This window comes from Ambystoma mexicanum, chromosome 6p, assembly GCF_040938575.1.
Source record: "Ambystoma mexicanum isolate Mex_15411 chromosome 6p, UKY_AmexF1_1, whole genome shotgun sequence".
Lineage (NCBI taxonomy): Eukaryota > Metazoa > Chordata > Amphibia > Caudata > Ambystomatidae > Ambystoma > Ambystoma mexicanum.
In genome coordinates this window covers 605,691,689-605,714,982 of record NC_090935.1, presented here as the reverse complement: position 1 = coordinate 605,714,982, position 23,294 = coordinate 605,691,689, and the positions used below count along the sequence as shown (strand labels likewise).

The window sequence follows — 23,294 nt, the reverse complement described above, 5'->3', positions numbered from 1 at the left end:
TTCAGTGTTTGATGGCTCAGTTAGCCAGTACTCTAGTGCCATCTGCTCTGTCCAGGACCAAGGTTTAGTGCAAACTTTGTGATATTCTGGACGATGCCCCCAAAACAGAGACACTTAAGCTATTCAAATTGGCAGTGTAGGTCCCCATATTGGAGGTGTGGGACAAATCTACCTCTGTTTCAGCAATGGACAGAGATCTGCCAAGGAAACACCAGCCTGCTCCTTCAGATCCAACCTTTCTTTCCTCCCATGCGTTACCTGAGAGCTTGGTGGTTCAGGCCACGGTGGCTAACCTGAAGCCTTCTACCTTCCTGTCCCTTCCACCAGACAGGGAAAGTAAGAGGTTTGACGCATGGGCAAAGAAGGTGTTTGCATCGAGCGGGCTGCGACTGCCTCTTCTGTCATGGTAAAGTTCTCCTTTAGATGCCGATGTCCAATGTGGCTGAGAACGTCGCAGAGGGAGAGATGAGAGATGGATTCCTGTCCTTGGTCTCTGACGGCAAGGAGGCGGCATGTCAGATGCTGCAGTCAGGACTGTACACAGCAGACTATGTGGGAAGGGCCATGGCCACTAGCACAGTGTTCAGGTGCCACTCGTGGCTGAGGACATCCGTGTTTGCGGCTGACGTCCAGACAAGGCTGTTGGATATGCCGTTCGATGGCCATAACCTTTTTGGAGTTAAGGCTGATAAGGCCTCCAGAATATCCAGTCGTCGCAGGTGACTGGTAAGCATTTAGGGCTAGCAGTACAACAGCCTTGCACACAGCTGTCATCTTGGGGCAGGGTTTTTTGTCCCTTTCCTGCCTTTGCTCCAAGGGGTAATGATCAGTCTGCCCTGGGAAGAGGGCAAGGCAGCCGCTTCACGAGAGGCAGAGGAAGGCGTGCCCAGCGATGGGGCGTCGCAGCAGGCGCTGTCCCTGCCACCTCCCAGCATGCCAAACCTCACTGACGGGCTTCGCCATTAGTCACCAGAGGTGGGGGAGGCTTTCCTTGTGCAGCCCGGAATGCTGGACGACCACGTCCGATGCTTGGGCTTTACAGGCCATTTGGCAGGGATCTTGCCTTCCATTCCTACAGTGCCCCCTGACCGCAGCCCTCCGGCTACCCCTTTGTCTCTGGACCCCATTCTACTGGAGGAGGCATATCGGCCTTGGTTGAAAAGCGCAATGGAGCTGTTTCTGTGCTCAGAACGAGGGAAAGGCTGCTACTCCACCTATTATCTGGTGCCAAAGGAGAACATGGGCTTGTGCCCCATCATGGATCTGCGGCTGCTGAACTTGATTCTAGGAAAGCACAAGTTCAAGATGGTTACTCTAGCCCATGTTCTACAAGCCCTCAATCTGCAGGACTGGTTGGTTTCTTTGGACCTTCAGGATGCCTACTTCCATGTGCTGATTGAGGATGTATCCGAAGTTCGTGGTGGGTCAATACCATTACCATTTCAAGATCCTGCCGTTCGGGCTTGGTTTGGCTCCCAGGGTTATCACCAAGCTGCTAGCTATGGTGGCAGCATGCCTCAGGAAGGAGGGCAACCATGTCTTTTCCCACCAGGACGATTGTCTCGTCCAAACTCGCTCCCCAGATCTAGTGTTGAAGCATCTTTTCCGTACATGCACTTTATTGCACAGCCTGGGCTTTTCCCTGAACTTAAAAAAGTCTCAGGTATCGCTGTTCCAGTCCCTCTGAATTATCGGTGCAGTCTTGGACACTCGCTGGGCAGGGCCTTCCTGGCCGAGGATCAATTGGCGACCATCTTTTGGATGGTCAATGTCCTCCAATCCCAGTGTCAAGTCCCGGCCTTGGCCTTCCTGCGCCTTCTGGGCCTCATGACCTCCTGCATATTACTGGGGCCGGAGTCGAGGCTGCACATGAGATTGCTTGAGTGGCTTCTCTGTTGCTGGAGCTGAGGGCAATCTACACAAACACTGGGCTGCGGAAGAGGGCGATTGAGAGTAAAGAGGCTAACACTTACAAAATTCATTGGATATGTGCCATTAATCAGGTCAGGAAAAGTCAGGCTCTTGACCATAATCCCCCACACGGATATAAGGCGGAACATAGAGACACTATCTGAGCAAGGTGGAACACGAGAAGGAGCAGATCTTGTGGGGCAAAGGTGAACCCACTGGAGCAAGATGACCGATCAAGGGACTAGAGCAAAGGGTAGGGAAACCCTGAAGATCCCTGCAGGAAGTCGTTGCTTCCGGGATTCCGGGAAACCGTGAAGGATACGTGAAGAAAGCCAAATCCCAGACAAGAAGAAACCTTCATTGTGTTTCACGGATGCCAGCAACCCTTCCGGGTGAATGACAAAGTTGGGGAGGCGAGGCCAAGCCTGTGGTATTAAACTTGACTCGTGAATCAAAGCCACAGAGACCAAAAAGAAATGCATGAGTTAGTGAAAGACATGAAAGGCTGGTTAGTGTCAAAGAAAGATTGAAGCCGCGACAGTGTATCTCACAAGTGAAGGTAGCATGCGTGCTGATGAGACACGAAAGAACGCAAACCAGTAGTGAACGTTTAATTTACTAATAACTTTGAAGCCAGTGATACAGAGTAGCGGAGTGGCCCGGCAAAAGGAAGTAGCCCACTCGAAAGTCTCTGCAAAATGTTTTGATGTCTTGTTATAAAGCGGCAAAGTGAATGAACTCGGAAATGTGCAGTGGTCAAGATTAACCACGGCAAAAGGGGAAGTTAAAAGGTGAATGCTTCAAGAGAAAGATTTCTTTGAACCTCTGTGCTTGTGGTATGGAACTACCAAGACCAAAAGACACTGGGGGCAAATGACTTAAAGGGAGAGCTGAAGTGAAAGTCGAAGTGGTCCTGCGGAGGTCTATAGTAAAAGCCTTGCACATTCGAAGGTCTTCGACATCAGTGAAAGATCAGAGCCCGACTAAGGGAGACCTGGAATATGAAAAAATGTAGGGGAAGGGAACCCCTAATGAATGTGAATGAAGCCTAGGGAAGGGATCTCCTGCTAGTGCTGTGATTGCGAGGTCAGAGCCCGACTGAGGGAGATCTATGTTAAATTAGGTACTTTTTGGTTGAATGGTCCGTTAACTGCTGTTGCCTTGAGAGGTCCGAGCCCGACAGAGGGAGACCGATGTGAACTTTTGGAATGCTGGAATAAGTAACTCTAATGTGGAAGGCCAAGCGGGTCTTGACACACGTTTTGAACTGCCTTTTTTTGATAACCGGAGCCAGACTGTGTCATCCTATTGACGGGGGCTGCCTTACTCTGTGCTGTCCAACTCGGGGAGGAGAAGTTGACTCAGCCACCTTGATCCTTTGTTATAGCACTGATTTTCCTTTGCATACACATTCCGCTTTACACACTTTTTGTATAACAGATAGGGCTGGCATTTTGTTAGTATAGGCCATTTTGATTTGACAAAAACTAACTAGGACTGTTTTCAAAACAAAAAACTATGGTGTCCACGGTCTGTGGAACACACCCGTCCCATGTACACTTAGGTTTTGTAAAAACAAAAAATATTTGTAAGGTACTGATGTTCGTATAGCCAGCAATTAATGAAAAGTGGAGTATCCACTCATCTTATTTCAACACAAACAATTATATAGATTACATTTTTGGATTGTATAGAAATTTGTAGTCCTGAGTTTTGTTTGGTTTGTTCATATTACAATATTTCATTCATATTGTCCACAGTGCATATCACAATTTTTAATACAAAAATCATCAAAGAAATCAAAACAAAGTGTTAACAATAATGAGCTCAACTTGTTTCGGGATTAGAATACGTTTGTCAGGAGCAACATTTAATCTAGTCCTCTTTTTCATTTTCATAACTTTAATGTCTGTAATGTGGGCTGCGAGAAGACAATAAACATAGAGTTCATTAGCTAATATCTTCTTAATATGAATTCATTATTTTTAATATTCTAATCTCTACACTTGTGTAGTCCTACCTCTCGTGGGTGCCGTCTGGAGTTCACAATATAATTGCGAAGGATGGATTCCTAGGTCTTTCCCTCTGGGAGGGTCATGGTATCACCCAGCTTCTAGTGCCTTAAAGGAATTGGTAGTTTGTATGAGAATATAGTAGACCCGAGTATCACTTAGCTCAATAACACCAATGGTGTTTGGTATTGTGTTTCTAAAGGAAATATGGAGCATACGTGTAGGCAGGTGCGGTGAGGACGAAACTTAGCGTTCAGTATGATTAAAACACTGTTGTTCAAACGTCAAAAAACGGCTTCTGGACACTGTGGCCCACCTTTTCTATATTTTCTCTCTGTAACAAAGTTACCCAGATAATGTAAGTCTGAAACATTCCCCTCTGAGAATGCTGAGAGGTCTGTAATAGATTGTACACATGGCGCTTGCTTACCATTGTAACCAACGCGCAAGAAATCCTCTTTCTGATCTTTTGTAAGTATCATGAAAAAATGCCGTCCCTCTTGGGTAGGATATCTGCAAGATATTCAGCACGACTGTTACACTGTTATTCCAGCTCAAACGTCAGAAAACTGCTTCCCACCAGTATGGCCCGCCTTTTCTGCATTCTCTCTCTGTAACAAAGTTACAAAGATAATGTAAGTCTGAACTATTCTGCAAAGGTGCTGTGAGGTCTATAAGAGATAGTGCATCTGGCGCTAGCTTACTGGTGTTTCCAATGCGTAGGAAATCCTCTTTCTAATCTTCTGTTAGTGTCACGATCACAAAGAATCCCATCCCTCTCAGGAAGGATACTTGTAAAAACCAACGTCAAGAATAATGCTTCTGGTCAGCACACACACCAGCACGGTGACGTCACATGTAAACAAGTGACGACACCGTGCAGCGAACACGCATGACGTCGATGCTGTGAATCCCTTCATTAGCATGTTGTCTTAACTATGGCAATGGTATTTGGATGGATCTAAGTCAGCCGCCAGCGAGCACCCACGCTCAGACTCACTGTTCTTTATATGCAACAACAAAATTGGTACAAGATGAGGTTGTATCCTAGAATGGTTACACCCCAAAAAAATGTCATCATCACTCAGGCCTCTTCATATACAAGATAGCATGTTTAAAGTTTAGACGACTATTACTTTAGTGTTGGTATTAATAAGTCTTAACATATTAGATCCTCACATGCTGTAATCTGAATCGGTCATTCACAAAACCATTAATAGTACACAAGAGTTTGCTTAAGAAGGTCATTACTTCAATATTGCTAATGTGAAGGTTCTTTTCAAACCACTGGCGTGTCACACCCGTAAGGGCATCACATTCTATGGTACAGGCAAATTGTGGGCAATAATAAAGATTGACAAATCAAGCTTCAAGTATGTTAATAAAGATTACTCTGACAAACTTTCAGACTGTCTTATCTGGATTTGTAGTGTATTCTTACCGCCCCCATCCTGTGGAAGTAATTGATGTGATTATAAATGGGTAATATCGGCTGAACGCTATGTTCAGTCTATCCACTCATTATGTGTGTAAAATGTTTATAATTAATCAATGATGAATGAAATGTAGCCACCTGAATGGTTTAAAGAAAGGGTCCCAAATAAAACTCTTCATCCCACAAGGGGCAAGGCTGTCCAGTTTTTTGATCCAGAATACTTCTCTTTGGTCGAGTTTCTTGGCGTGGTGCCCTCCTCTTGGTGTTCTCCGGACTGCCTCTAGTACCATAAATCTGAATTGGGCCACCGTGTGTCTTTTCTCAGTGTAGTGTCTTGCCACAGGGGAGTGGATGTTTTTGGTCCAGATATTACTTTTGTGCTCATTGCACCGTTCCTTTATTTTCCTGGCAGTCCGTCCCAAATAATATATTCCACATCGACAACTTATTGCATAGATAACAGACTTGGTATCACATGTAGCAAAATGTCTCAACTTGATTTTAGCTCCTGTCTGCTGATGTCTGACGTAGTCCCCTTTCATTACGTTATTGCAATTGTTGCAATGTAGGCATCAAAAAGTGCTTAATTTTTTGGTGAGTAGTGTCGTTTGTTTCTGTTTGCTGGTTCTTTCCGCTTTCACCAGTTGGTCACTTAAGTTTTTTCCTCTTTTAAATGCCATTAGTGGGGGTTGCAGGAACAGTTTATGCAGTTGGAGATCCAATTGTATTAGTTACTAATTTGTCTTAATCAGGCGTGTTATCTGATGACTTTGACTTGAGTATTTAAACGTACACAGGAAGGAAATTTCTTTGTTTTTGGTTTTGCACTTATAGTAGTTAAGGTAGATCTGTCCTTTGCTGCTCTAATCACTCTCTCTGAATATCCCCTTTCTGTATATTTGGAAGATACTTTGTCCAATTCAATAGTAAGCATAGACTCCTCTGAGATTATTTGCTTGGCCCGAAGAAATTGACTATAAAGGAGGTTATCCCTTAGATGTTTTGGATGTTGGCTCATGTAGTGCAGACTATTGTTTACATCCGTCGGTTTATGGAACAAATTGGTGACTATCTTGTCATTTTGTATTTCCAATTCGACATCCAAGTAGTACATTTTGGGGATGCCCACCTCCATGGTGAACTTAATTCGATCATTTACCGAGTTTATATATGTCAAAAAGCTTTCCAATTCTTCGCTTTCACCTCTCCAGATTACAAAAACATTGTCTATGTACCTTTTCCAGATTATGAGTTTAGGGCCCCAGTATTGATGGTTGATTATGGATTGTGTTTCTAGATGGTGAATACACAAGTTTGCATATGCTGGGGCCATGGCTGAGCCCATGGAGGTCCCCGAGGCTTGAAGATAGAATTGCTGTCCAGATCTGAAAAAAATTGTTCAGCAGGATTATTTTAGTCCATTCCAGTACAAACTGTTTGGAGGCTATGTAATGTTCTTCTCTCAGTAGTGCCCATTCCAGTGCTTCAAGTCCACCTTCATGGGGGGTAGATGTATATAGGCTCTGGATGTCAAACGTGACTAGGTCATTTTCTTGGAGATTGCTGATATCTTGTAATGTATTCAAAAAATGCGAGGTGTTCCTTAGATAGGTGTTGGTTTTCTGTACTATCGGTTGCAAGACTTGGTCTACATAGATTGCCATGGGGTCGAACATGTTTTCGATACCCATACTATCAGTCTGAGTGGCGGGGTTTGTAACTGTTTATGGATTTTTAAAAGTCCATAAAATACAGGAATGATCGGGTTAGTTTTGTGTAGAAATCTCTTGGTCTTTTCCGTTATCCAGTCATTTTCTCTAGCGTTGTCTCAATTATTGACATGATCCTGTGTGTAGGGTCTCTCTCAAAAGGGATGTAGGTATCTGTGTCGTTGAGGAGTGCGAGACATTGTGCATTGTAAAAAGTGGTGTCTATAATTACAATGGCTCCCCCTTGTCTGCTGGTTTTCAGCGTGATGGTATGATCGTCAGCCAAATCCCTTATGATTTGACTCTTGTGTTTCCTGATATTGTACCTACTCGCCTTGCTGTAGTTAATCTCTTTAAATTCACCTCGCATTTGAGACTCAGAGATTTAACGCTGTATTGTTTATCTGGGGGTCAAATGTGCTTCTAGGTTTCATTTCTAGATATTCATTGGCTGGAGATTTATCAAAGGGTGGTTGTATATCGAAAAAGATCTTGAGCCGCATCTTTCTGATGAGTCTAAATAAGTTACTTTTTTCTTCCAAGTGTGTAGTGCTCTGTGTGGGGATAAATGATAACCCTAGATCAAGCACTTCTAATTGGCTTTTTGATAGATTTTTGGAGGACAGGTTTACCACAAAGTGTTTCCTTGTTTGTTCTTTGATCGCAGGTTTCTTGAGGCCTCCTCTTGTCTTTTTTTGTCTAAAAAAGGAGTCAGGAGTCTGGTTGTGAACTATGGAAGATGGTAGTGGCTGGTTCCGGTTTCTTCCTACCTGTTTTGATGTTGTCTTCTCCACTGGTGGGAGTCTCACTACTGATGTCGCTCTCGTCTTGTCTGGGTGCCTCTGGTTGTGGTCGGTTTGGGCGTGTTGATCTAGTGTTCTGATAGAATTCTTGCCAGGAATATACTATATCTTGAGAATAGTCTAGGGTATCTCTTCTAAATTTGCGAACCTTATGTTGTTCTATATCTTTCTTATAGTGATCCAATGATGTGTTGATGTCCTCCAGTATGGTCTTAGGTTCTTCAATAGTCTTTAGGGCTCCCAATTGTTCACTAAGTTCCTCTAGCTCAGAATCCAATTTTGTTACTGATTTGGCCAATTCTTCAATGGTTAGTAAAATTAGATCTAATGAACACTTGTTCAGTGTCTGCTCCCACCGTTTGACAAGGTCGTGTATTTCTTTACACAAGGTCGGTCGGAGGTACAATCTGAGTCCTCTAGGGATTCTTTGGGTGCAATAGTATTGCGCTAATGTAGTAGCGTGGAGATTTTGGGAAATTTCCCTACGTATTAGGACTGCGTTTTCTTCATTATTTGAGGGTAGATACTACTCCCATCATAACTATAGGGCAAAGTAGGAGATTTTCCAAACCCCAGGTTTTGAAACTTGTAGCTCTTGTGTCAGTGTCATACTTGTGATACCATGCCTCCCTTACAGTGTTCTTACGCTGCACAACAGGGTATGCAAAGTTAAGCTGGACTTGCTTCAAATGCAAGTGCTGAATTTCAAGGGTTTTGTTGCGTTACACCTGATAACTCTAAGGTTTCTTCACTACATTTCACATGTTGTGTTGCTAGTGTTTTTTCACATTAAATTTGATCACCTTAATCTCTTAACTAAAGTTTTTCATGGAGTTTGAATGTTTGTTATACTATAGTTTCTTTGGGGCCCATTAGCCATGGCTTTCGGCCTTGGCCACTGTACTTGTTGCACCAATAGGTTTATTTGGGGCATACTAGACATGACCTTTGTGATTGCATGAAAAAGTTTATTTTAGGACCACTAGCCATGGTCTTCGGCAATGGCCAGTGACCAATGGCGGGCCATGGCCACTGTACATGTTGCACCAAAAGGTTTCTTTGGGTTCCACTAGCCCTGGCATTCAGCTGTGGCCACTGTGCATGTTGCACCAATATGTTTCTTTGGGCCATAGCCAGTGGCCAAGGTTGCACGAAAACGTTTCTCTGGGGCCCACTAGACCTGGCCTTCGGCCATGCTAAGTGCTCCCATCTCTTCCCCTTATAACAATTTTCCCTTGCTTCTTCCTTTGATGTACCTCGAATTTCCGCTATGATGCTGCGGCATTCCTGCAAAATGTCCATGAAAAGACTAAACTGATTGGACTGAAAAAGGCCTCTCTAGGTCTCCCCAAAGTGTCTAATTCACCAATGTGTCCTCTTTCCAACTCCCCCATCCCCTCTCATGTGAAATCTCTCCTTTAAATCTAATTCTGAGCACTTCTTTTTCATGTGTCTACAGGACTAACGTAGGAAAGCCTTGCATTGGCAAAATAAAATAGTAGCTCTTCATTTCCTCAATTCTGCAAGGAACCATGGGAGATCTAGAAATGTTTTGGGATTGAGAGCACACCCTTCTCCTTCATATTTTTGAAAAACTACAAACACCAATCACCAAAATGCACATCAACACCACTTTGTGCCCAGCTTGTTTGTTACTTGGCACAAATCCGTCCAGTCGTTTTAACGTGTCTATTGACCTTCTGCTATGGTAATCCTATCACATATTTTCCGCCAATGGTTCTTTTGCCCATTTTCCATAGGTACGATGAAAGGATCTGCAACCTTCAAACTCCTTCCTTTAAGTGGAAATGTATAGGGGTATAACTTTGGTCTGGCAACGTGTAATACGGCCACCACTTTGCTGTTTGTTTTCACATTTGACCTGACAGTGGTTTGGCCAAGCCAATACTGCACTGCTTTCTGTTGATAATATATGTAATTTTGCCTTGGCTCTCCACTTCCAAACAGTAGTACTGGTATAGTATACTTTCAAGATGCATGAGATTGAATGTTATTAAAATATTCCGTGCATACCACTGCTTACTTAAACAAGTTCACTTGTATTACCTCAGTAAACACAATCTATGAAGGGCCAAGTCTCCGTGATGTTTTGATTAGTACGATATAAGCTGATTATAATGTCTATATCCCGGCAGTTGGTAAGCGCAAGTCTGCAAATACAATAGACGTCATAGTGAACAAGCCAAGATGAGTGCATGTCATGATTCCAAACCCCTTTTTGTTATGTATCTTTTAATTCCCGTGTTGATGGCTACATTTTTCTCCTTGTGTAAATGGATTGAGTGTAGTGAGTTTCCTGGAGGACGAAGAGGAAAGATAAGCGAAATATATAATCCTGGCATCAAAATTTGGCCTGTTCCCGCCTAATGATAGACAGTGTGGATGCATGCCACATTCAGGGCAGCCTGGAATAAAGGATATTTAAGAAGTTATCCCAACTTTCTAAAAAGTGCATTTACATACCATTAATGAAATATAGATACTATGTGCATGTTTATGATGTATTATAAAAAAGAATAGACTCCTTATGTTTCCTCTTTATAATATTGAGCATTTAGATTAACCACTTATTTATTTTCATTTCTTGTACAAAAGTCCCTACAAGACCATCACGAAACTATAAAAAGATGTCATGTTTTGTTCATTTCCTATCATTGAATTGATCAGTTGGATGAGTGTTTTAATGAAGATCTCTCTCTGCTCCCAGGATTTGCTGCAGATGCAGTATGAAGGTGTGGCAGTCATGAAAATTTTCGACAAAGCAAAGGTGAACGTAAATCTACTCATATTTTTGCTGAACAAGAAATTCTATGGCAAATGAAGAGCACTTTATAATGGACGACCCTGGACCAAATTCCCAGAGACCTGTTGTTTTGTTCAAACCTTTCAAAAAGGAATACTGGAACAATTTGTCATCAAAAGTCTTTGATTACAACAACAAAGGACTTAAACCAAAACTGTCCAAGCGAATGTACTCTTGTGCCTTTTATGTTGTTCGTCACTGCAGAACGAGAACTTACACGTTAATTGGAGCTCTTCCAGATCTGGACTGTGGTGTAGGTACTTTCACTTGATGTCTTCATGGACGTACTTTGCTCATCTCATTTGAATTATTATTTCAACAGTTGGGGAAAACACGAAAGTGAACTCCTTCACACAACCCTGGTTTCCTGAAATTAGTTTTGGAATTCCTAACCTTTGAATTTTATTCCAAAGTGTTTACCTTAAGACATTGCTGAACTCCACAAATAATCACTTCTTGTAAAGGTTATTTTCTGACAGATTGTCTAGTTTCAATATTGAATATTGAGCCAGATTTCTGATACTTGCTAATTGTAAAGTGAACCGTTGTGCAATTTATAATAAAGTTTTATAGTTGAAATTGACAGTAAAGTCATCAGATGATCGCTGTAAAGAAATATATATATTTTATGTGATTTATTCTGACTAAATGAAACCATGCACTACTGCCTCATGCTTGACAGGACTTTTTCTGGCAGTCTTTAAATTGAACGGCAACTGGGCAACCTGGGTTGCGGTTTCCCAATGTGAGGTATGCAAGCACCTTAAGATTGTGCCTTTGTATGTCAATAGCTCAGTCTTTGTTACTTATTTCTAATGCAATACAAACACATCTAGATTGTTTTTAAATGTGCCCTCCCCCGGATATTTTTCTGTGTAAAATAAATATTAATTAAATATTCAATCTTATCTTTGGATTTATTTTAATTATTTTATGAAATGTATAAATATTGCGATGGAAGACCCCTGCCTGGTTCCTGAGGTTGGGTTCTACTGCAAGCCAGTGGATATTGTGCTCCAGGCGGCTCACATTTGGAGAAGGCTGGAGACTGGTTAGAGACAGGAGAGATAAGAGAGTGGCGATGTAGCAGCAGGTGAGTGCAGGGAGAAGTGATGAAAGTTAAGGTGCAGAAGGAGGTGGTAATACCAGTAGGAGAGTGGTTGCACGGCAGGAGGAGGTGATAATATCTCAGAGTGGAACTTTAGAGCAGATGGTAAGAATCAGAGTGCATAAGGAGGTGGTTAACCCCACGGGAAAGAGGAAGTGATAGCATTAGAGACTGGAAATTGACACAGAGGAAGTAAGGGGGGCGACATGGAGGAAGTGGAGAAAGGTACATAAAAGTGGAGGGGCTAGTAAATGATATGGTAGGGATTGGTCAAGGGGAGAAGGGATATAAGCAAGAGGAGCAGGAGCATAGGAGGTGTTAACAAACCGGCATCCCTGCCCCTCTTGGTGAGCCCCTCACAACAGGAGGAGGCTAATGTTGCTTATACTATCTTGAATCCGGAGCACAAGCTCCTTCTAAAGATGGCAGCTGCTTGAAAATCCACCAGGATGCGACCCGCGACTCGGCCCCAGCTGCAGCCCTCTCTATGGCCACTGTGAGCCTCACTGATTGGCTGCAAGCCATAGAAATGATTGTCACTGCAACAAGCCAGCAGGCTGAGCCGGTGGTTCCTACAGAAGGCCAATGTAGAAGGCCTCTGCCTGTCTGGGCCTGCCTGGACATGGCGGACCTGGAGGGCCTCTCAGCATCGGAGCTTCAAACCTGCATCACTGCCCATTATTCTTGCATTGCCGCTGGATCCCTGAGTTGCTGCCTAACCATAGTTAAGAGTTCGACCGTGTTGGCAAGCACCACCACCTTGCTGTCACAGCACCAGTCCCAGGCTATACTAATCACCGGCACACCCCTTATGAAGCCACTACCCACTCTTTTGTCACCACCAGCAGCCCCTGGTTGCCGCCTATCAAACAACCTACTACAACAAGGCCGATTGGATCACATCAAGATGCCCACAACGGTACTTACTCGAACGCCCACCAATATGATCCCACAATATCTTCCGTTGCTCACGCCACTAGCACACTCCACTGTCACAGAGTTGGCGTCTCCTCGATTACTCGCACGACTGCCAACATGACCCCCGGTTAACACAATGACATTACCGTTTGCTCGCCTACTTGCCAAAATGACTTAAATGCTGCATTATGCATTGGCTCCACAAGCCCTGATACAATGTATGACCATGCCACCAATTGCCTGCCTGTATACCTAAATGCTAGTGATATGTATACTGTAAAATATCTCCTACAGCCCCCTGTATTGCTGAATGTTTATCCACCTGCCTCCTAGCATCAGATGTTAGTACTGCCATGCCTAGCTATCCGAATTGTGTGAAACATCTACCAGTATGATATGATGCCGCATTTATAATAATGTGTACCCAAGTACATGCAATGCTGACCTGGATGTTAACCCCAGCTCCTCCCTCCCTATTTACTGAATGCTGCCACTAGCAAATACTGTAAGATTCACGGGATCAATCACAGTCTGCCAAACAATATTCGGGTTATTAGATTCTGCATTGGCACATCTGTTAGCTTATGGCTGTCTAGTTAGTGTTTTAAGAGGTATGCTTACGTTCATAGAGAGTGTAATTGATTAAATAAATCATGTTTATCTTTTAAATAAATCATGTTTATCTTTTAATATTATCAAGTATCTCCGTTCAATTATGTCTTCTTGTGAATACAGAAACAAAGCACATCTGTCGTGCTCCTAACAAACAAAAGAGTAAAAGAATTTCCGGGTGTCTGATACAGTAGTTGTACCATTCAATCTAACATCGAGCTGCTTAGAGAGTGCGCTTCTATATCTCCTTGTGCTACGTGTGCTCATTAGATCGGTCTTCTCCCATGCCGTGCGGGCTGGGGCAGCAAAATAATCCCTTAAGCCTGTCTTACCTCTGCAGTACCGCATTAACACCTCCGTACGATTCTGTCCTTGTTCGCGGAAGAATCCAAAATGGCGGCTTTATAAAGTTGTTTGTGTGGTTGTCACAGCAACCTCAATAGTCCTTTGTTAGTTACTGTTGTAAATAGCGTCACGAGAACGCTGCGTACCTGTTCGTCCGGTTGGATTCCTTGGTGATGAGGCCAGGCTGTCGGATGACCCGGAGAGATGTGACGGATGGCGCGGGGAACCAGCCCAACACCAGCCCGAATGGAACCGGATTGGAGGTGAACCGGCTCCCAACGCCACGGGTTGGCTCACCCCTGATTGAGTGGCGTCAGGACAGTGCAAGCACTGGCAGGGGGAGCCTCTGAGTTGATGGTCCGGGGTCCTTGGTGGGATTCCGATGGTAGGCAGGTCCGGGGACTGGAAGCTGAACGGTCCCTCCAGGGAGGAAGACAAGGAAGCAAGAAGAGCAGGCCGGTCAGGAGGAAGTACGGAACAAGAGGGGAAGCTCAGAGCGGATAGGAACTGGAAGGACTGGGCAGAGACTAGAACCAAGGAGGGCGAGCGGGACTTCTGGAGCTGAAGGAAGGGGAGGAAGGAAAAGGCGAAGGGCAGGGGTTCCCCAGGCAGAACAAGGGAAGTGGAGGGCAGGGGTTCCCCAGGCAGAACAAGGGAAATGGAGGGCAGGGGTTCCCCAGGCAGAACAAGGGAAGTGGAGGGCAGGGGTTCCCCAGGCAGAACAAGGGAAATGGAGGGCAGGGGTTCCCCAGGCAGAACAAGGGAAATAAGCAAGGCAGCAAAGACACGATCCGAACAAACCGCGTTGAGACGCGGTTTGGAAAAGGATCAGGGCTCCTTAAATAGGCCCGCCAGCACCTGGGAGGCCTGTAACACAAGCCGTGCCGTCTCCCCGGCAACGGACACCCCACAACGAGGCTTGAGCCGCACGCCCTCCCGAACCGAGCATCCTGCGCACTGCGCATGCGCGGAGCGCGGAGAGCGGGCGCCCGCGCATGCGCGAAGCAGTGCGCGTAGGAGACCCGGAAGCCCCAGGGACCCAGGACACCCCCGGACCTCGGAGCCGAAAACGAGGATACAGCCTCCAGGACGGGGAGCGCCGTAGCGGGTAAGGGGACCTCAGGATGGGCGGCGTGACTGTTACTGATATGAGCGCCATCTTTTAGTGTTGTGTAAACGTACCGCCTATTATCCATGGTTATGTATGATCTTCCCCTGCCCCCTGATGATCTCTGCTGAGAAAAAACAGGGCTCAATAAACATGTGATGCCCATGGGGGGAGGCCTATTTAAAGAAAGACAAAATCTGATAAATAACACTCCTCCGTTTTGAGTAAATCAAACCATATGATGACTGCATTAGTGATGCAGATGCTGCTGTCTTACACTGTTTCACTGATGGCCTCCAGAAGAATGGTTTTACAGCCCTCGGTCTCGGGTGCACACACTTTCTCAAAACTGTCAAGCTGCAAATCTCTATATTTGACACAGGGGAAAGGCATTGAAATATCAGTGAGAACATGAGAATTATACTCTTCCCCCATGCAGCATTGCTCGGTGTTAGCAGAAGACTTCTCCCAGTTCAATCGAATTGCCACACGTTGGCCTTGCACTTCCACCATGGGAATGAAGAGAGATGGTCAAATTCACCCCCTCAACCCCCTCCTATAAGATACATGACACAAAAGAAGGCCAGTAGATACCGTGAACGCCCATACTATTTCAGATCAATTCCCAGTGCCACAATGATTGATAAGTATGTCGAGGGGTATGCACTCAGCCAGCCCTACAGACCAGTTGCGGTACAAGCCTTACGCAGAGTGGACGAAGAGCCTCAGGCTGCAACTAAAGAGACCTCAATTGACAGGGTTGATTAAAGCGCCAAGAAGCCATGTCACTGACAACATTAGAGACACCACGACTTAGCAGCTTTAGACAGGAAGCACACATGCCATCCACACATTGGGACACAAACATGCACTTGAATACATGAAGAACACGAGCATCCAGTTCTATAGTACAGATACATATACATGCTGTCATTGCTTTATTATTTTGTCACAAGCTTAAGGCAGCAACGCAGGAAGCAAGAGTTCCTGGATAAAGCTTTCAGATGCTTATGTGCAAATAATCTTATGGAACTGCAGGAGCACCTATGGGACCTGACAGAACCACGTCTGAGTAACATATGGATGGTATAGAATAGCATGAACATGTAGGAGCCACATTACTGGATTAGGAAAATTACAGCAGGCCACAAGCCACTAAGCAAGAGCTGAGCTGAGGTGAATTCAGGCTGAACAGAGAACAAACGTGTGAGACAGGACCCGCTGCCAAGGCCACCAGATACAAATGACATTCCATTCCCTGAATCACAGTAACACGGGCTGCAATAAATGCAAATTTTTCCTCATAATTCAGAGCTGCAGGAGCTCCAAATCACAGTCTCTGAACACGTAACCCGGCCTACCCAGATGATGAATCGAAACCAGAGCTGGGAAAGAGTCTCGATCTCACGCCACCAGACAGAAGCTTGCAACAAAGATGTTAGTGTGAGACAAGTGTTGCACGAGATGAACGAACACTCTCATAGTCTAAGGTGGGGAACACAAGTTACAATGCAGACACATAGTCATTTTTATTACCTTGAGAAGGTACACCTAGAGCTGAGAACCATTGCAGATCCCAGGCGTGGGGAGATCAGCTTTAGCCAATCACAGTTCAGGCTCCTAGGGGTGGCTAGCAACAGGCAAGAACCAATGGTAAGACCCTCACACTGAAACATTGTTTAGAGATGGTAATTTTGGGATGAACCAGGCCAGCCACCTGACATACGAGAGCCAGTAGACTAACATGTATAGTGTCCACTATAGGTGGACTATTACTCAATACCCAATCCAGTAGTACGACAGGTTTTCTGGAGAGGGGCCCAGGTTGTAGCGTCACTCTGACATAATTTGGGTCCAAAACTGGCCTGTGAGCCAGGGAACGCTGAGACGTATGTGGATTTCTTCTATCCTTGTACTGATCCCTGTTGCTTTTGGCTGTAATAAACCGCAGTTTGAACTTGCTGTCTGGCTGGGTCTACGTTCCTTTTGGGGGAAGGTGTTGGGCCTTCCCTAGAGTCCGCAAACACCTAGTAGCCCCCAAACTTACCTGGGAGTTTGTCCCCAACAAGTTGGTAGCTAGAGGATGGTTGGGTGTGGCAGCCCGGCATTAAGTTGACTCCTTCGCTGCCGAACCGGAGAGGCTGCGGGACCCTCACATATTTCAAGAGAGACTAGAAACGCATGCCCATTTTAAGGGTCTTCAGGAGCTGTTTGGAAATCGTCCTGCCTGAGATCGGCGAGTTGTCCAGGCGGACCAGGACGGGGAGGCGAGCGCCTTGACAGGGAGCCAGCAGCCGAGCAGTGTCAGCACAACACAGAACATAGTCCGACAGCATCTGTGGGTATGAGGGAGGGTATTGAGTATTGGGGAGTATTGTTTAGTATTGTTGAACAGTGTTGAAGTATTGTTTAGTAGTGTCATAGCATCCTTTAGCACTGCTGTAGCGAGTAGGGACAGGAGCAGAGGTAGAAGTCCCTTTTCTATGTCTAGGGCACATTTGGTCTTCAAGGTAAAAGGTTCTGGTGAATAACCTAGACTATTGACTTAAAGGATTGGATGACAAACGTTGGTAAGTAAGGTATTCCTGTGGGTTGGGCGTTTAGCTCGGGTCATAGATGATGTTATCCCCGTAAGGGTTAGCAGAGGAGCTAGCCTAGGTTGTGGAAGGTGAGTCTGCTAGTTAAGTCTCCTGGAGAGAGGCGTTTCACACCTTAGGTGATGCAGCAGGTGCAGTTCGATCACAAGAGAATATTGGTATACTCTGCCTGGAGAGCAGGAAGACAGCTGTGGGGGTTTGTTTGGGTCTGGGAGTAACAGGCTATTATTATTTGCACACAATATTTGGTTTACCTATATTTTATTGATAGCTTGGTGGCGCCACCTCTAGGTTTGCACATAGGATGCATATAGTTTGAGAGTGTGAGGAGCTAGTGTTGAGAACTTGGGATTAGCAGAGGAGGTGAACCAGTGGTGGTGCGCGGAAGGCGCATGCGCAGGAGTGTGGTTGTGTGCCTGAGGAGGCAGCGATTGTGAAGGAGGGACGGTGCGCAGAGCAGGCCTGATAAGTTGTAGAGCCAGAGAGGCTCATAGAAACTCGAAAGTATTATTATTGCATTCTGACCTTTTATCCCTGAACATCGGATTATTGAACCCCTCGACTTGAGGGCAGGTAAGAGGTATTGAAATGTATCAAGGTAACAGTGGGGGAATCGCTCCCCTTCAGCATTTGTGTAAGACACTTCCGCCTTACATGGAGAACATTTGCAAATGTAGCATAGAATGGTCTAAAAGTACAGAAGGTAAATTAACAAAACCATTGCCCCCCTGTGATAGTTTCTCCTAAGACGTGCAGCAATTGCTATTGACACACAAGGTGCTTACAAGGGGAAGAAATTTACCAAACGCACGGCATTATTTGAGTTGTGGCGCATGTTTCAGGAGGGAGAGGGGGACACTGCGAGGCATCATTGGATGCTAAGCCAGCGGGAGGTGAAGGGCGAAGAGATCCATCCCTCCACACCTCCCGCTGCCCCTCCAAGTGTATTATCTGATGATACAGACGATGAACAGGGAATGTATCCAATGAGAGAACGAAGGGCAGCAGAGAGGAATTCAAATCCGACATATATGCCGCCATCATACTCTAAAGAGGACAAGCAGAAGGGGGCAGGACAGCCAGCTAGTGGTGCAGGGGTGAGCAGTGAGGAGTAGCAGCGCGCAAAGGAAGAATTCGAGGTCATAAGTACAAATGAATGGATAGCAGCACAGGTGCTTTTAAAGCTTCAAGGGAAGACAGATAGGGAGGCGGAAGGGGTGACTGAGGCAATACAAAACCTGAAAAGGGACAACGACACGACAGGCTGAGCAGAACTGATGGATGAGGAAAACAGAAGGGAGAAAGACAGGGAAGTGAGATTAGAGCGCAAGGACAGAGAGGAAAGAGGAGAAACTGGATAGAGAAGACAGGGAGCGGAGAAGGTAGGAGGAAAGGGAACACTTGGAAAAGGATAGAAAGGGACCTAAACGAAAGGAAGAGAGCAGAAAGGAAGAGAGCGGAAAAGGAGATGAGGCAGAAAAGGGAGAGAGAACTGGAGAAGGCAAAGAGGTGGAAGGAGTTAGCAGTGCAAGAAAAATGCAAGTTAGCAGAGAGGGAACAGAGGAAGTTGTAGTTGGACAGACTGGCAAGAGAACGAATACGCACAGAGGAAGACAAACGAGCACTAAGGGCGGTAAGGACTCAGGCAACATCGGATAGGGAAAAGAATAGATGGGAGGAGGACAGACAATCAGGGCCAAATAGCACAAATTCACGAGGCAGGAGCGCAATAGAACGAAGTAGAGCAGGCCTAGGGGCCTTGGCAGGAGGCAGCAGGTACAATTTAGTAGTCCTCGATCTTAGCATGAAACTTAACACAGACACAACATCGAGGAGGCTAAGTTTTGCTGACGTAACATGGACACAGGATCCAACAATGATGACAAACCTAGTGGGGATGAGAGGGGAAAGCAGAGCCGGTCACAGTCCGTGGGGACAGACAAGTTGGCATCATGGGAATGTGGGACCAATAGGCCGATTCAGAACAGCAAACACAGCAGACGAATGACATGTGCACAACACACAACACATATGTTAATAGACTAAGGGATCTCCCAGGGCATAGGAGTGGAGAGACAGCAATAGCTTGCTCGAGAGGATGATTGTCTAGAGCTTATGACGATAGCAGGAGAGTACCTACATTGGAACCAGCAGATATATGCACAGATATTGAGGACAAGAGGCGGCTTCAACAAATTAGACTGTACCCAGGGACACCGGAGTAGAGGGCAGCATATTCACAGATGCCTCTATTAGAGAGGGGAGGGGGCGAGACCTCTGTGCCATGGAAGCCCACAGGCAAGGAGAATGTGAAGTAAAGGTTGGCATCATTGAGTGCGGGAGTAGGGAAATGGATTCATGAGATGGGGGAAGCTGACTGCTGGTCATAAATTAGCAGTGGGTGACTTAAAGGGACTATTAGTGTCGATATTGGGAGACGCAGCTGATGATGAATGGAAGAGGGCAGGATTCCCAGGGGTGACGACACAGAACACTATGGAGCGCCATTTGCAAACTGATGGGCAGCAGGGTGGAAAGCATTACGAACACAATACCCTGACACGTCAGGCATTGGGGCGATTATGTCACGCGAAATGAGGGATGACGAAGATCCTGTGCAGTACATTCAGGAGATTAAAGAGCTTTGGCTCCTTGAAACTCGAGAGCCGTTGGACAAAACCATAGCAATATTCTATCATATTTTAATGCAGGGACTACCAGAGGCAGTACAGAATACTTTGAAGAAACTGGTGGGATGGAAGCGAAAGTAATATAAATAATAGTACACCATTGTAGAGTGTGGCAGGAGAAGGTTAAGCAAAAGGCGGAAGAGAGGAAGTCAGATGAGGCCAAAACAGCGGAAGTTATCAAAGTACGCAATGGAAGGGGCGGTTATAACCAGACCCACCCCACAGACACAGCAGCAGCATTAGCAGCCACAACAGTTTGCACAGCCCATGGGAGGAGGGTACATGGGGCGGGGCAGCCCACAGCAGGGATTCTGAGGAAGGGGAGGTTTTCAAAGGGGGTGTGGCTTCGGGCACAGATGCACCACAACCAAGGGGGGTTTCCAGGAGGATTTCAGGGATATGAACAATAGATGCAGCAAAACACAGGGGACTTTTCGGGGGGTTTTCAGGACAAGAGAGGGAGCCCCCACAGTGCTTGACCTACGGCCAGCTAGGACATATTTCACGAGCATGTCGATTCAGAGGAACACCACAGAATTGGGGAGGGCAGGTCAGCAGCATTACCAGGAGGGACAAGAAGATTATTATATGCAGGATCAACAGCCACAAGGGCAGATGCAAGGTGCATATCGGCAGATGCCACAAACACAAAGCACCACTATACGCACCAGCACAACCACAGGTACAGACGCAAACGATGGGAGCACGACTACCACAATACTTGCAAGCACCACAGATTTGGGGAAGCACACAGCAACTAGCACACATACAGGATGACACACCAGCACATGTGGACACAGCGGGACAGTATCAGTTTGATGTTTGGGAGGGGTTACCATGGTGGGAAACAACCCCTTTACAGGAAACAGATTATCTATGTACCCTCAATAGGACAGCCCACAGATGAACTTGGTGTCCCATCCTGTTGATCACACCCAACCCTGCGGAGGAACCTCACATGGGGGTGGCGATAGGTGACAAAACTGTTTCCTTTTTTGTTGACACTGGGGCGACTAGGTCATGTATTAGGGAAGGAACATTTAAGTTGTCAGGAAATGCCATGAACACTCAAGGATTATCTGGGGCTTGCGTAGTTGTTCCTTTTACTGATAACATCTCACTATCTATAGGAGATCACGACTTATCACTACCTTTACTGTACTCTCGACAGACACCTGTAAACATACTGGGATGAGACACCATGAGCAGACTGAAAATGACTATTTCATTCACAGACAAGGGCATAGTGTGCTCAACACCAGGCATACACAAATGTAAAACAGATCGTCCATGCATATTGTGGACACATGGTACAGAGGGGGGTGCCAGTGGATGCAGAGATGTTTCAATAATGACATCACCATCGCATGGATGCCAGGCTTCCTTCTCAAGCCCTTCACTCATCAGCCTCCAACTCCCTCACGGTCAGTCGCTTCTCCAAGCAACGAGTTGGTGGTAGATCTCTTTCTTCGGCTGTGGCCTCCCTCTGGAACAACCTTGCTGCCTCCCTGAAACTTGAGGAGAACAATCTCCAGTTCAGAAAGCTCCTCAAGACCTTCCTCTTTGCTTCTGCTTTCTCTCCTCCTCTCCCCTGCTGAACTCCTGGCTGACACTGAAATTGCAATGATGGCCACCTGGCTAACCTCTGTTCTCAGGCCCAGGACTCCGTCCGCCAGTTGCACACCTGCATTGCCCCCCTGGCAACCCCATGCACTCGGGGGCTGTTTCTGTATCCCTACAGCCCCCTACCAGCACCTGACACCTGATGTCTGCACTTAACCCTTCACTTGCCACCACTTGGCTGCACTTCTTATTTATTGTATTTATTTATTTTCTTTACTTATTTTACTGTTATCCTATGTATTGCACTGCCCCCTCCCCTTTCCCATCGCACTTTTCCTTTTCCCCCCTCCCCTGCACTTGCGCAATCTCAATGTCACCTGTTCTAGTAAGATCGTTGTCTCTGTCTTCCCTCTGTTCCCCCCTTTGCCTTGTCGTGCCTTGAAACACTTGTGTATAGGTGCGTTATAAATGCCATATCATATATCATTGCAGGGAAGGTGTTGTGAGTTCCAAACAAATATCTGTTCAGGCCAGAGACACCATTGGACGAGCCAGAAGGGACGATAGTGTCCATAGAGATAGAGGCAGTGTTGGCAAGGGAGGATTGGATTTCAGAACATGTAATAGATGACACAGGAAGGGCATGCAAAGCAATAATTGAAGTTGCAGAGGGGTGCAGGATAACCACAGTGACAGATGAGGAGCTGTTCAAAGAGGAGAGACCGGAACTGGAAATGGTGTTTGAAATGAGTATAACATTTTGGTTACAGATCCATTACAGAGAGAAACCACAGAGTATGGCAATGGCGCTGCAGGCGCCACCCTCATTGGTCATGGCCAAGGTACTGGACAGTTTATGGACCACAAGTTCTTATGACGTGGGCTGCATAAAGGGCATGGGGGGAGGGAAGAATAAACTGAAACCAGGAGCAATTTTGCCAAGAGTAAAGCAGTATCCCCTAACCAAGGAAGCAGACTAGGGCATTTATGAGATAATTACCACCTTGATTGAGAGAGGCATTCTGGTACCATCAGAATCTCCATGCAACACAGCAGTGTACCCCGTGCGCAAGGCGCACGGGGGATCTTGGCATTTTATTCAGGATTTAAGACCTCTTAATTACATTGTAGAAGCAGAGTATCATGTAGCAGCAAACCCGGCGACAATTGTGTGCGGTATCCCAGCGGAAGCCACATGTTTCACAGTCATTGATTTAAAGAATGCATTCTTTTCAGTGCCACTACACTCAGACTCCCAAGATTTAACCAGTTTTATGTAGCGAGATCAGAAGTGGAAACAGACTTGGTTGCCACAAGGGTGCTGCGAGTCACCATCCATCTTTAACAAAGTGATATAATATAGATGGATTAAGCAACAGAGAGACAGAAAGTAAGGTTTCATAGTCGGTAGATGACATTTTGATTTGCAGCGAGACAGAGGATAAGTGCAGAGAGGACTCGATGCACATACTAACAGTGTTAGCTGACAAAGGGTACAAGGTGGACCAGGCCAAATTGCAGTACTGCCAGAAGCGGGGGCTGCACATTGGACAGATGATATCTAAGGACGGCTGACACCTTGCCCCAAAGAGAGCAGAGACAATAAGCAAAACACCCCAGCGACGACAGTAAGGGAAATGCAACACTTCTTGTGGCTGT

General features: G+C 45.8%; 1 protein-coding gene across 2 annotated transcripts in view; it reads left to right on the top strand.

Annotated features, from left to right (window-relative positions):
- Window positions 1–11,597, top strand: part of IQGAP2 (IQ motif containing GTPase activating protein 2) — a 1,674,846-nt gene extending 1,663,249 nt beyond the window's left edge. For both annotated transcript variants that reach the window (XM_069627448.1, XM_069627449.1), the window contains one exon: window positions 10,599–11,597. In XM_069627448.1, the coding sequence (XP_069483549.1) occupies window positions 10,599–10,712 (114 nt within the window). In that variant the 3' untranslated portion in view covers window positions 10,713–11,597. The remainder of the gene's footprint in view (window positions 1–10,598) is intronic.
- The last annotated feature ends 11,697 nt before the right edge of the window (window positions 11,598–23,294 follow it).